Source organism: Suricata suricatta, chromosome 4 (genome assembly GCF_006229205.1).
Source record: "Suricata suricatta isolate VVHF042 chromosome 4, meerkat_22Aug2017_6uvM2_HiC, whole genome shotgun sequence".
NCBI classification, from domain to species: domain Eukaryota; kingdom Metazoa; phylum Chordata; class Mammalia; order Carnivora; family Herpestidae; genus Suricata; species Suricata suricatta.
The window spans coordinates 60,186,290-60,201,451 of NC_043703.1; the positions used below are offsets into that span (position 1 = coordinate 60,186,290).

The 15,162-nt window shown below is 38.9% G+C and overlaps 1 protein-coding gene across 2 annotated transcripts in view; it reads right to left on the reverse strand.

Annotated features, from left to right (window-relative positions):
* CKAP2 (cytoskeleton associated protein 2) overlaps nucleotides 1–14,189 on the reverse strand; it is a 15,699-nt gene extending 1,510 nt beyond the window's left edge. The window contains exons 1-9 of one of the 2 annotated variants that reach the window (XM_029936827.1): nucleotides 14,061–14,189; nucleotides 13,040–13,121; nucleotides 7,482–7,557; nucleotides 6,504–7,369; nucleotides 5,860–6,064; nucleotides 4,460–4,630; nucleotides 2,471–2,540; nucleotides 754–1,006; nucleotides 185–297 (exon numbers count right to left, since the gene is read on the reverse strand). In XM_029936827.1, coding sequence (XP_029792687.1) covers nucleotides 185–297; nucleotides 754–1,006; nucleotides 2,471–2,540; nucleotides 4,460–4,630; nucleotides 5,860–6,064; nucleotides 6,504–7,369; nucleotides 7,482–7,557; nucleotides 13,040–13,121; nucleotides 14,061–14,130 — 1,906 coding nt within the window. In that variant the 5' untranslated portion in view covers nucleotides 14,131–14,189. Of the gene's footprint in view, nucleotides 1–22; nucleotides 298–753; nucleotides 1,007–2,470; nucleotides 2,541–4,459; nucleotides 4,631–5,859; nucleotides 6,065–6,503; nucleotides 7,370–7,481; nucleotides 7,558–13,039; nucleotides 13,122–13,554; nucleotides 13,603–14,060 lie in introns of those variants that run through there. The other variant, XM_029936828.1, reaches the window with a different exon arrangement.
* Between the last annotated feature and the right edge of the window lie 973 nt (nucleotides 14,190–15,162).

A 15,162-nucleotide genomic window follows, 5' to 3' on the forward strand; every position in this document is an offset into this window, starting at 1 on the left:
AATACCCAGGAACAATAAAAACCCCATTTCTTATCATCGCTTTATTTCTCTTCTACTGTTCCAGGCTCTGAGTACATCGGGCACAGCGCTGCATTGGGACGGCACACAAAAGCATCGGTTTCACCTTCCAACACTGTTAATTCTTCCAAGGAAGACACACAAGGATAATGGTCTTTTAACATATCTGGCAGTTTACAAGTGTTCTCTTGAATGCGTCGAGAACGTCTAACGGGTGTTAGAAACTTCAGCTCTTTAAATGCAGACTCTGTCTTGTTGAACTGCATCTTCTTTTTTACACTAAAAAGACACAAAATTATTCCAGAGTTAAAAAACATTAACTTATTTACTTGTTCTTTTATGCCATTTTCTTACTATCACTTGTATGTTACAACCTGTGATTGGCTGTCTTACAGAAAAGGAGGTACCAAAGGCACCTGCGGTTAGGAACTTATTCCTTTCTGTATTTGTCCTCACAGCACGTACACAGCAGATTCTTGAATATCTGTGCAATTGGCTACTTGCTCAATTCCAAAACCTACTGTCATTAATAATATACAGACATTAAAGTACAAAAATCCCAAAGTTTTCTTTTGCAAAATGGCAATTCTTAGGGAAAAGCAAAGCAAATACGTTTGAAACCTTTACTTATTAACAAATGATAGTTCTTACTAGAAGCAGAAGACTTTTAGATGCTGTATTTATCACTCCTAAACATCAAAACAAATCACAGCACCTTACATTTCGAAAGCTCACCTTTGTAGGTGCGGGGTAGTAGACACATTATATTTAATTAGGCAACTCCCCCTGGTTTCTGTACCAGGCGTTTTAACATCATTGGTTGAATCTTTTGGTTTGTCATCTTGCTCTTTTTCATCATCTTGAAATACCACATTTCTAGTTTTCTTTTCCATTTCTGGTTTTCCTGACTCCAGATTGACCGGTCTATCTCCAGTGCTGACTTCGTGGGTATATTCCTCGGCTGCACAAGCCTCCTCAGTATTTTCTCCTATAGAAACATATTTATAGATAAAGCTTTTGGCCAAATATAAAGAGCAAAATCAGAAGGCATTAAAGTTATTCATAGTTGGTCAGATTTTCAAAATCAACAAAACAAACTGTCATGTCCTAACCGTTACATTTCCTAGGCTAATACTGCTGACAACGATTAGGGGTTATAGATACAGAGTTAAGAATGAAACCATCCCTGTCCCTGAAGAAGCTGAAAATTATTATGAGACGAGAAAAATGCTATAAAACTGAGCTAAGAACAAAGGGTTACAGAAGCCCATGAAATGGAATAACTCGCTCTATGTGAGAGACAGCGAGATGGCTAGGGAGAGCTTCCCAAGTGACACTTGGGCGGAGTCTTGAGAAACAAGTACTCACAAGACCAAGGAAGACAATTTTGGTATGAAGCTTAAAAGAAAATGACCTATTAAGACAACATTAAAGGGCCAGCATGCTTAGAATAAAGGGTAAGAAGCAAGGTGGGCGTGTTGGGGGAGGTAATGAGTTCAGATAGATATGAAGAGCTGGATTGTAATGACCTTCACATGCTAGAAGTTTGGTAAAACAAAATCCTCACTGGAGAGACAGAGATACAATAAGGTTTGATCACTATGACGGATGGTTTAGAATGGCAAGGAATGAAAAGGAATAATCTGTGATGAAAAGACAAAGCCGTGGTTTTCTCTAGGCAAGGGGGCAGTGAGAAGGAAGGGCTCGATTTAAGAGTTATTTCTAGGTTAGGACTTAACAAATGAATGCCTGTGCATGTCCGAATGAGTGTGCAGGTATACTGGGGGCGTCTCTCCTACGATTTCTTGTGTAGGCTTCTTTAACCACAGAGTATTTTCTTTTTGTCTTTTTCTTTTTGGGAAGGAAGAGATGATGGTACGGGGAGGCAATGAGGGAAGACAATGCGTTTGAAATAAAACATGCTAGATGTGAAATACTGGAGACATCCTGGGAAATCCATTAATCTCAAAAGACCTCTAGATTTGACTATTAGGGAATTATTAGAGGTTTTTACTAAGAGATGTTTCAGTTAATATGATACATCTGAATCTAGAAAACATTTACATTTTATAAACCTGACAACTAATGAATCTCTTACCTCTATCTACTACCCCTAGCAAAAAGAATTCTTGAATAGCTTCTCTAGAGCATAGAGCAGATGACAGAAGTTCATAGGTAAAATTTTAGATATGATTTAATCAAACTGCCTTGCTTTAACATAGGAAACTGAGGCCTAGGGAGGGAAGGTAACTTTCACAGACCCTCAATGACAAATTTGAGCTAATTAAAGCTTCTTTCCACTACATAAAGCTACTGAATCTTGGAGGTATGCCAACAGATGTAAGAGGAGAGAAAGAACATACAAATTTAAAAAGTTTAAAAAGATGAAAGAAAACTAATTCAAAGAATTTTTTAAAAATCACGAATCACTTGAAGAAAATTAAAAACTTACCATGTTTAACTTTTTCTTGACTCTTCATTGTCAGAATATCCGCAATGGCATGTCTCATCTCTTCAATAGGCTTAATTGTTTTAACGAAGAAAATGTCAGTTTTCTATATTCTCAGACATTAACAAGATTGTTCAAGTCAAAAATATTTAAAACAGTGATTACATTTCATACCTTAATAAGAACAAAGCAGTTTTCAGACCCCGTCTTTTCTCAAAATACTTATTTTGCCACTCAAATTTTTAAAAATGTCTCTTTTCCACTAAAAAAATTTTTTTAGTGTTTATTTTTGAGAAAGAAACAGAGTGCAAATAAGGGAGGTGCAGAGAGAGAGGGGGAGACACAGAATCCGAAGCAGGCTCCAGGCTCTGAGCTGTCAGCACAGAGCCCGACGCAGGGCTTGAACTCACGAACCATGAGATTATAAGCCAAGCTCAAGTCAGACACTTAACTGAGCTATTCAGGTGCCCCAACTCTTTTCCAATTTAAAGGGTAGAACTGTAAGATTAAAACTTTTCCCCACAATTTTTCTTAAGCCTCTGGTAACTATTAACTGCTTGTCTGATATAAACAAAAGTAATGGACAAGTAGCAAGCTAACATTAATCTCTATTAAAGAGCTAATAATATAAATTTGAGATTTACTCCTTTTCTCCTACATCCATGGCTATATTTTTTTTCACATGCTATTAAATGCATCTCTGAAATGTTCAAGGTTGATCAGTGTAACATTTCACTCATTCAAATTCAACAGTTCCCTAAGTGTCCGTTACATGCTAGAACGTACAAGTACTTACTAGGTTCCTTTGAACTGCTCTGACTGCTACCACAACATAGTCAAGACATTACACAAAAGGGAAGTTCTGGCTCATAGTCTTAGTTCTAGAACATAGTCCTTAACTACTCACTCATCCTTTCACTTTTCTTTTGTGAATTTTAATCCTTGTTTTCCACTTTCTGCTCCAGTGTCACATCTTTCTTTACACACTGCTTTCTGTGTAAGAGCAGCTGTGTGGTCCCAGTTATGCATCCTAACTACTCTGCCTTAAGCCACCTTAACTAATGTCCCTTCTGGTTCAATGTAGTCGGCCCCTAACACCCCTTCCTGGTGGAATTCTGTCAAATACAATTTCCCTTCAGCAAAGCGCTTTATATGTAACAGCCATTGAGAGAATAGCTGCTGAATATCTGATTTTTGACTCAGGTGAAAGGTCAAATAGCACCTATTGGCTTTTTGTGAGTAGACTAAAGTGAGTAGACCTTTATTAATGAAAGGCTAAAGAAAAGAGTTTTTAAAAACTCCCTTTGTAAAGAATCTCTAAAAATGCATTTTGAGAAACTTGGCCAAAAGGAAATGCATTTTAGAAATATTTGCCCATTAAAACAAAAACCCAATCAAATAAAAAAAACTTGGAGATACAATTTATTCTAGACCCAGGAATTTGTAGCAACAGAACAGGAAGAGGTGAGAGGCATGGTACCCAATCCCTACGGTGGTTCTGTGTCAGAGAACCAGCTGACTGCCATTTGCTAAGTGAAGGCAGGACCAAACATACGGCAGAAAGATAGTACATGAAGAAATGCTCTTAAAACAAGAGTTCTCTCACAAAGCCACAGAACCTGCTAACATTTTAAAAGTTAATTGTACTTGTTTTATACTCATTAAATATATTTTAAAAGTTCAATATCCCAGATTTCTTAACTAGGAAATGTGCAAAATGACATGTTATGATAAAAAATTTCTCACAGCATTTTTCACTAAATGTACATTTCAGCTTACGTCCATCTTCTAAGTCTGATTCTTACTAGTTCACAAGCAACTTTTAGAAGGTTGAGCAACAAGTTTTTATAATATGCAAATATTGTGGCCTTTAAACATTCATTACTACTAGATATATAACCACACTTGTATCAAGTTATGTTGTAATGTGCTCCAAAATAACTCTGAATCTTTTATGCTGTAATAATAAAGATTATTAAGTTTTAATCTTACCTGAGCACCTGCCAGAATGGCTTTCTCATAGAGTGTGATAATATTTTCAATAGGACTTGTGAGAGGTTCAATACGTGCAAGGCATATCCAATATTTAACAAGTTTTTTGGCATCTGGAATTTTGTTAATCAGGTCATTCACTATGACCAATATTTCTTCTTTTGGACATCCCTAAAATAGCAAGAAGTGAAATGAGTGATCTCCTTTAGCCTCCAAACTATGAACAATTAAGTAAGCTTACTATAATCAAGATCAATAACAATGAAAGGAAAAACTGATGGAAAATTATTCATAAAAATAGTCACTGTTCTCTTCCTTACTCCAAACTTATTCTGAATGGCTAACAAGAGGCATTTTAGTTATAAATACAAAGGCAGGAAAAAATGAAATACAGTTGAGAAAAACATTAGTCAACAATGACCAACACTCTACATGTTGGTCACTCTTGATGTTTATGCTTTTATATATTGTGGGATTCCATTCAATACCTGAGTTAGAATTTTTGTATCTACGAAATGCTTATGGGGGAGAACAGCTTGCAGGTTTTGAAAAACTGTCAGGTCTTGATATTAAGACGAAAATGAATCTGTGATGGTATATGTACGTAAAGGCTACACACAGATAGTAGGGCAGAAAAATTCCACAGTTTCAATGACAAACCCCAGCTAAGCAGAACTAAGAATACAATCAGGGAGACTCCAATTCTAATTTTCACTGGTCCTCAGAATCACAACAAGTCTAAAGATGCTCATGAAGACCAGAGTAAGGTTTGAAATCCTACTCATATACTCAGTCTTGCTATGGGTCTTGGACACTGTCGGCGACCAAAGCCAAGAGTAAAGAGTAGTCGGGACATAAAGGAAACATTTTAGACTTATTGTAACTCTGTAGGATTTGGGTCCAAATAGTGAACCTCTATAATAAGTTCAAGACCATGATGATGTTGGTTTCAATTAATGGAATTTTGTTTGAAATATTTTGCTTAACTTGAATTTCATGTGAGATAACGACTAATTTATATAGCTAGTCTTTGGTAAAATATGTAATGAGTGGAAAACAATAATATGTAAACATGCTGAAGGAATGGAAAAAACAGAAGTATGAGAGTGAATATCCACCCTCAGACTCTTTTATGTTAACATCTTACAGAAACATAATATTTACAAGTAAAAAAAAAATCAAGTAAAAAACCTAATTATTTCTTTGATCAATTTAATATGAGCTCAATGAAAATGCAGTCCATTAAAAGCCAAAGAAAAACAATCTCACAATTAACATTAAAACTACATAACACCACTAACACAGTACATGGTCAAAAGAGTGACAACATAATTTAGTGAGATAACATTTATAAGATAATTTATAAACTATAAACTACTACACAAATATAAGGACAGTACCTCATTAATCAGGTTTAGGCATTCAGAAAATGTCTTGTTTACTTTTTCAGTAAACAATCTCTGTTCATCTTCTTCTACCAGGGCAGTCCAAAAGGACCCAACTGGGTTTTCCTGTGGCCCTTCAGGCTCAGGCTGGGTCTCTACTGAGCTAGGCGGCCTTTTCAGCACTTTGCTTTTGCCAGCCTTCCACTCACTCAGACGAGCTCTATGGGCAGAAGCAGGACATAAGCATTACTGTGACATTGATGATAGAATTCTCAGATAGAGGAGAAGCTAAAAAATAACTCAGGTCTTTAAGTAGTTCCATGCTAGTGGCACGTACATAAGTTCACAAGTTCAAAGAAAGAGAAATATTGATCAATGTTAATTACATGCTCAAAGACCATAAGAATAGAGGGGTTATAAAATATCTCCCAATTGTATTAAGCAGCATTATAACTTAAATTCCATTAGACCCAATGAAACATACTCAAGCACAAGAACTTAGGTCATACTGTTCAGCAACATAAACTTACCTAAATCTGTCTGCACACAACAGAAGAGAATCTACATGCACACAAATTCTAATATATTCAAGGAGATGGAAGTCAAACCACAAGAGGTACTCTACTGAAAATTAAGCTAATAAAATTACATCTACTTACTTTCTTTCTTCTGCTGTTTCTTTGGGCTGAGCTGATCTATCAATAGTTGCTTTTGCTATTGAATGCCTGCCAGAGTCCACATTTTTCGACTTTTCTATCAGTTTGCTGTTAGAAGACGAAACAGGCCTGGCTATGATTTCAGACTTCACGCTTCTTGTTAGTGTCTTCTTTCTTTCTCCATCCTGAGCACTGGTTTTGGCACTAGACGAAACCGCGTTAAACTGTACTAATTCTTTCTCACGAGGCCCTTTCCGAATGGTAACATTGGCAGAGCTTCTAGCGATGCCTTGTCTCATGGCGTCCTGAGCATTGTCGCGGTGACTTCTAATAGGAGGTCGCAGAAGCTGTCTGTTCTGAGATGTAGTGCTCACAAGTTTTGTGGTAGTCATCACGCCAGAGGCTCTATCGCTTTTGACTGTCATAGTGCTGCTGTTGGTGCGCGGAGGCTCTGTGGCTTTAGGGACTGCAGCCGGAAGTTTCTTTGTTGCTGCAGAACTCTCCTCTCCGACTTGTGGAGGCTTTCTAAATGAGTTAATCTTAGACTGAACAATTTGACCACGGTAAGATCCAAGCACAAGCTTCTTGGACATGATAGCATCTTGCTTTGGCTTTTCTATTGTTATTTGTTTCTTTTTATTATTGTTGTTTTTAAGATGAAACACTTGGCTTAATGTCATATGTTGGCCTGGAGGGCCATCTTTAATTGGTACCAATTGCCCAGTTTGATTACTATCCTCAAAATTAGGTGTATCAATTACTATAGTTGAGTTGGTTAATTCATTAGAAGGCCTTAAAGGAATACAATTTTTTCCCATTGTTATATTATTTTTGTTCCCAGGAGGTCTACGGACATTTTCTTTACCAGCCTAAAAGAGTGAGTTAGGACAAATCAGTATTTCAGAACTCATTTCTTTAAGAGTTTAGGAAAGGGAAAAGGGGGGAAAGGGGTAGTTTATAAGGGCTATGTCCATATCTTACCATTTTTGTCTTAAATTTCGGAACTTTTGTCTCTTCATGAACCTGGCCCTTAGAGGTTATCACTTTCTGGTCTCTACTACTTAAAAAAAAAAAAGAAAAGAAAAGAAAGTTTAACACAGACCAAGGGAGTTTTCTCTTTGGCAGGAGAAATGGGAGGATATTAACAATCATCTGACTTGGCAATTTTAAATTAAGGCAAGAACTCAGCTGAGATTTATTTATTACTGAAGCAAAAGTCTTCTTTCTTTATTATAGGGTGACTTAATAGTATGAACAAGATGGCTAAGGAATTTAACACCCTCTCCACACAGAATATGTAAACACATTTGATAACCTCATTCCAAACCATTCTTACTAGTCACTCAAACAAGTCCTCAAAACTTTTATTAAGCAACACTTTCTTTAATTTTAAAAACTTAGTAACAGATTTACATTGAGAAAAAAATTAAAAATAGCCCTTCTTCAAATAAATAGTGCTAGGAAAACTTGTCAGTCACATGCAAAAGAAGGAAACTGGACCACTTTCTTACAACATACACAAAGATGAACTCAAAATGCACTCAAGATCTAAATGTGAGACCTGCAACCATAAGCTCCTAAAAGGAAAAAGATGCAGGAAAGTCCTGGACACGAGCCTTAACCATATTTTGTGCAATGTGTCCTCTCAGGCAAGGGAAACAAAAGGAAAAATAACAGAGTCCATCAAACTAAAAGCCTCTATGTAGTATCAAACCATCAACAAAAGGAAAAGGCAATCTACTAAATGAGAGAAGTTATTTACAAGTGATAGAGCTGACAAATCAGGGGTTAACTTCCAAAATTTATAAAGAAGTCCTACAACTCAATATGAAGAAGACACAATTAAAAAATTTGCAGAGGACCTGAGCAGACATTTTTCCAAAAACATGTAGATGGTCAACAAACCCATGAAGGGTGCTTAACATCACTCATCATCAGGGAAATGCAAATCAATACCACAATGAGCTATCACCTCACACCTGTCAGAATGGCTACTAACAAAAAGACAAAAAATAACAAGTGTTGGAAATGATGTGGAGAAAGGGGAGCCCTTGTGCAATGAAAATATTAATTGGTGCAACCAATGGAAAATAGCATGAAGGTTTCTCAGAAAATTAAAAACAGAAACACCAGATGACCTAATAATTCTACTTCTGGGTATTTACCTGAAGAATATACGAAAACACTAATTCAAAAAGATACATGCACCCTGCCCCCCATGTTTACTGCAGCATTCCTCACAATAGCCGTGATATAGAAGCAGCCTAAGTGTCCATTGATAAATGAATGGATAAGGAAGACGTGGCATATATAAACACTGGAATATGACTCAGCCGTGAAAAAGAAAATCTTGCCATTTGTGACAACGTGGAAGGACCCTGAAGGTATTCTGCCAAGCGAAATACGGTAGCTGAAGAAAGAAGACACCATATGATTTCACTTAAATGTGGGATCTAAAAATACAAAACAAAAACAAACAACAAACAAACAAAAAATAGAAACGGACTCATATACAGAGAACTATGGTCACCTCAGAGGAGAGTGGTGGGGAGACAGATGAAAATAGGTGAAGGGAGTTACAAGGTACAAACCTCTGCTTATATGATAAGTTACGGGAATGAAAAGTATAAAATAGGAATTATAGTTGATAACATTGTAGTAACTTTGTATGGTGACAGAAAGTAACTACACTTAACTATGGTAAGCATTTAATGTGTACAACTGTCAAATCACTGTGATGTATACCTAAAACTAATATGATAATTGTATTTTGATTTAAAAAAGTAATAAGAAAAAATAGCCCTTCCAAAAGAAATCCAAAATTTTGCATACACACTGACAGCCCAATTCATTACAAATATGGACTTCAGTTTCTAGATGGCAATGCATTTAGAATGTGTATATAAAACAAAAGCTTCCTCAAGAATTTGACCTACACTCCTTTGAACAGATATAGACTGGTTAGTGCAGGCCAGGAGATTCTCTTAGCAAGTCATTGTAACAATTTGCATTCCATAAAGAAAAAAAAACAGGGTCAATTTAGACATGCCACTGATTCTAAGCTGCCAAGTTCAGAGATGCTAAAATGTAAAAAAGGGTACATTTTAGAATCAACAAAAGGTGTTACCCCTACAGTTGATAACTTGAGTTAAATTGCTTTTCACATCTTCTTGCTTAGTCGGCTCAGACAAGGGGCAGAATGTTGACAGAGCTTGTACTACACATTTTGAATGATGGCAAAGTCAAGATGTGTCAATGAAGGGCACATGGGTGGCTCAGTCAGGCTCAGAACTGGCTTTGGCTCAGGTCACCTCATGATTCATGGGTTCAAGCCCCACGTCAGGCTCTGGGCTGACAGCTGAGAGCCTGGAGCCTGCTTCAGATTCTGTGTCTCCCTCTCTCTGACCCTCCCTTGCTCACACTCACTCTCTCTCTCAAAAATAAATTAAAAAACATTTTAAAAAATTAAGAAAAAAAGATGTGTCACTGAACAGAATAATGTCTGCCCAGTGTGGGCTCCTGCATTCACTGGCCGATGGTAAATACGCCTCTTATTATTGACTGGTCTGGTTATTCACTGGTCTGGTGTGGGATGGGAGAGGATGCACACGGTTAATCTGTCAGGTGCTCCCAATGTGGTACCTTAACTAATCAGACCCCCAATTACTTCTGGGCTTATGGTATACTGTGATGTTATCTCACTGAGAAAATCAGAATCGATCTTAACAAGAATTAGCCCTTCCTTCTTCCACCAAAGATGGCCAGCCTGTGTGCCTCTTTACCCATACATTCTGCCTTCCTTGGTGGATGAACTGACACCATGCTGACCCACAGGCAAACCCTCCACCTGTGCTCTCCTGCATACCCACTCAGGATCTTTGTTCCTGGGATTATGTATTCATTCTTCTGCACCATGAACTTGCCCCTCTGCTATGTCATTCCCATCAGCATATAAACACAATATATATCTCATTTTAAAAGCCTTAAACCCCACATTCCCTTTCAGCTTTATAGCAAAACTCCTCAAAAGTTGACACACACTGTCACCATGTTGTCCCATTACATTCTCTCCCCGGCCCATGTCCACTGGGAATGTGCCGTCACCCTTCTACTGGAGGCTCCTAGTGTCATCTCCTTCCATGTTTCTACCACTCAGGGACCAATTCTGTTTTCAGCTGACTGCATCTTTCAGCAGCACCCGACACAGGTAGTCATTCTTTCTTTCAACACTCTTACTCTGCTGCCTGATCACCAACGCTGCTCCTTTTCCCCCCACCTCAGTGGTCCGCTTCTTTCAGGTCTGTCTCTCTTCTTCCTGACCTCGCCAGGGCTCAAAGCTGCATTTAAATTTTAAACTGTCCTTTTGCCTTTTTATTTTAGTTTTATACTTCTCGGGGACTCCTCTTTTTCTGTCGGTGCAAACAGAATCCTAGTCCTTGGTCTTAAAATTGCTGACCTTTTTAACTCCTAGCTAAAAAAAAATAAACAAATCAGGATAAGGAGAATCTAGCTTATTCACCTGTCTGGTATGGAGAGTTATATGAAAATATATCTGAATATATATATAAAATGCTATTCTATCTTGTTATTATAAAACCGTCCTCACAAGCATTATCTAAGCATAGGAATCTTAAAGTACCCACACTAGAGATTGTAAAATAGAATGATTTCATTTTGAAAACCTGCAACTCTGATTGCTTGTATATTTAGCAATTTGTTGCTCAAATAATGATATTTAAATTGACGTGTTTTCTGAAAGGAATAAATACAGCACTTGTGAGATTTCTTGTAAAGCCAGAAATTTTTCAGAATTCTTTTTTCCCATTGTGTATAATTAGAAGTACCATGACCCAGTTAGATTCCTTATTTAAGTAAGTAGTTGGAAGTCATGCTCTGTCTTACTCGAATTAATATTCTCTGCTTACTCTCTAGTAATCTTATTCCCCCTCAAGGTTTTAAATAAATACCATCTATAAACTGGTAATTCCCATGTTCATGTCCCTGGTCCCAATCTCAACACAGCCCTTCAGACACGTAACCCTTTGGCATTTCCACGTGGATATCTTGTCGGTACTTCAAACTTAGCACGGCCCAGAGCTCCTGATTCCCTCACTCCTCCCTCAGCCTTCCCCATCTCCATATATGGTATCGCTGTCCACTCAGTTATTCAAATAAAAAATCTAGGACCACCTTTTTGTTTTAAATGAAGAAATGTGGACTTTGTGAAAGAAAATGTAAACCATTTACATGTAAGTGTAAAACATTTAAAGTAAAGTAACATTGATGTGAAGTTAAAAAGATCATTAAAAATTTGGAATTCATGTCCAACTTACATAAAGTTGCCAAATTAGAAATAGTTCAAAGAACATCCATATACTGTTTTCCCAGATTTGTTTAGTGATAGCCTTTTATTCCATTTGCGTTATCATTTGCATTGTTTCTGAACATGTGTATGTGTGGAGTATGTATGATGTTTTCTAACTGAACCTTTCAAGTTAAGATATATATATATTACTGCTCTTTACCCCCAAATGCTTCAAGGTTCATTTCCTAAAAGTAGTGATTTTCTCTTACATAACTATAACACAGCTATCAAATTAATAAATTCAACTTGATATACCCCTTAATCTACTATTTATATTCTAGCTGAAAACTAACATAAGAATGTGCTTTATAGCATTTCCCCTTCCTCAATAGGGCAGAAGGGACATGTTTGGATTGAATGGTATCTCTTCATCTGGAACATTCAGGGTCATCTTAAACTACTTTCTTTCACATCTCATACCCTTCCATGACCAAGTCCTGTCATCTCTACTTCCTAAATATCAACACAATCTGACCACTCTTAGCCATGAGGAAGATATGAAGCATTCCCAGAAACAAAATATATCAATAACCATAGAAAGAAACTAGAGAAATCAGGAGAAGAGAACAACTGAAGAACCAATCCTCTGTGCGTAAAACCACTGAGATATCATGAAATAATAGCCATCACTTCTTGGGCTCTCACTATACAACAGGCATAGCACACTGCATTCACTAGTTCATTTAATCCCCAAGAAACACACATTACTGTCCCATTGTAATAAAGTAAATGGACTCAAAGAGGCCATGTCACTCCCCAGAGGTTACACAGTTGTAGTGGCAGACTTACAGATTCCAGTCCTAATCACACTCTCTCTCTCACACACACACATACACAATGAAAACTTTGCTAAATTAAGAAAGACCAACCTCTGCAGCACTGTATAAACCACAGTCAGTATTTTGATATATACAAACACTTTGTGAAAGTGTAAAATACCAGATTTTGAACACTCAGTACCAAAAAAGAATGCAAAATTTCTTAATAACATTTAAGAATTAACATGTTGAAATTATAACATGTAGAGTACGGAACATATAGAATTCACCTTTAAAAAAACTTTTCAAATGCGGCTACTAGAAAATTTAAAATTACAGTACAATTGTGGCTCCCAATATATTTTTATTGGACAGCTCTAATTTTACAGATCTGAAATGAGAAAATTTGACCTCACCTGGATATGTGATTTTCCTCTTTGCATGCAAAAAATGTTTTTCTTTTTAACATATGTTCCTTGAGTTTCTGTCTTCTTTGTTCTAAATAAGGAAAAGGTGACAAGCCAACTCTTGTTACAACGATAACATCAAATAAATATTCACTAAACGCACTTTTTCAAAAAATGTTCTACTAGAGATCACATCTTGTATATAAAAGAAAATTTCTCAATTCAGTATTGCCTTTGAGAAATAGTCCCATTTTTAAGAAATTGTTAGCGTAAAAGGTGCCCACAACCACTGCACAAGAATTACATTTTCTGTCTTCTGAACGTGAAAAATCTGGAGAACATCATTTTCAATACAGGGTTACTGAAAGTCAGGCTTTAAGAAACTAAATAGCAGACACGAGACACCATCTCTAAGTTGTAATTTACCAGAACTGGGTTGGGTGAGAGTTTCTTTCCTCCGCTTTCCCATGTAGAGGACAAAGAACTAACATTATTTCTGAAGACCCAGCCAACCCTGGACTTACACAAAATTGATAGTCTTAAATTTGGATTAGATGAAGCAGCCCCGCCTCCCCCAAATACTTGCGTTCTGGAGGCCGGAGCGCCTTGCGCAAGCGCAGTCGGCTCTCGGCCCGGGTGCGGCCCCGCCCCGCGGGTCCCGAGGGGGACCGGTTGGAGTGTCGCGCACCCTCCCTAGCTAAACGAACTCCTCGCAGGCCCGTCCTTGTCGCCATTGGGTCACGCCCAGCCATTAACGACCGCAAGGAAGGCGTTCAACCCCCACACTAACACCACGAACCGGGCAACCGCTCTGGTTGTCCATTTCGCAAATGCCAAGGATGCAGCTGCTAGGGGCCGAGCGATCTGTCCAGGCTTCTGACGCAACTGGTCAGGACTGAGGCCGGGGTACCCGAGGCCCCCGGCCGCTGAGTCCGAGTTACCCCCTCCGCCACGGTCGTCCGAGTCCCCATCCTCTCCGTCAAACGAGGCACCTGCGGGTCGCGCCGCTCCCGCCACCGCGGCTCCTCACCTCTGAACTCGGGCTGGGCCCTCTGGCTCGGAGGCAGCTGTAGCTCCCGGGGCACTGCTGGGGTGCTCATGGCCGCTACGGGCGGAGGACGCGTCCCGGCCCTGACAGTCCCGGACAATTCAAGCCAAGGCAGCTGCAAACTGAGCACGCCGCCGGCCCCGCGGCAGGAGGTGCGGCGTGAATTAAATGAGCCAATGGGCGCAGAGGGGCGGAGCCTGGGCCACGGCTGCTGGGACTTGGCTTGCCTTGGCCGGGTTCAGTTAGAACTGCTCGACTGAGTCCCCAGGCTGGCAAACCTGATCAGCTGTTTCCGTGTTGGACTTGTAGGACGTGTAGGACTTGTCTTTGGACGCTCATAGTGCGTAGAGGAAGGCAGATGAGAAAACTGTCGTTTGGCTGCGTTTTTTAAACCAGAACCTGTTTGCTGAGGAGGCTGTAAGCACCGATTGCAGTACAAGAGCATGTGTTTTTCCCTTTCACAAACATTACTTCGTTGCCACATGACAACTCCGAAGTGGGACTGTAGGACTGCTGACAACATGGACTCCTCTGGCGATCCATCCTGTTTATGCTCCTGCAATGATTTCCCTCCGGATCCGGGTTCCAGGTTCCAGGACCCCTGAAGGTTAACGTATGCTTGACCAGAATGCAGGAAGGTTTGTTCTGATCCTCACTAAAGTGGAGCCACTTTAGCTTACTAGTAGAGCTGACGAGCCCACACAAGGTGCCACTCTACGTTAACTGCTGCAGCCGGGTTTAAAGCATGGAGACAGAGGTCCGAGGACACAATTTTTTGTATCCCTTGCGCGGGTCTGAGGCTCCAGAGCTGGCTCCCAACTGCCAGTTCTTGTCATCTTTCTCTGCCCTTTTTTCTGAAAGCATCGTATGGTAGCATCTTGCTAATGAAGTTTGGGATATTCTGTGGTTGCTTTTTCTTGATGAAATGTCAAGTGTAACATTGCCTAACTTTGTCTGCACTTGGTGCCAATGCTGGGAGAACTAACGGCCAAACAACACCCATCACCATCCCTAAGACATTATTGCTGTTTGCATATTACTGTTAATGTTGTCAATTATGTACTAAAGTTCCATGGGACAGGCT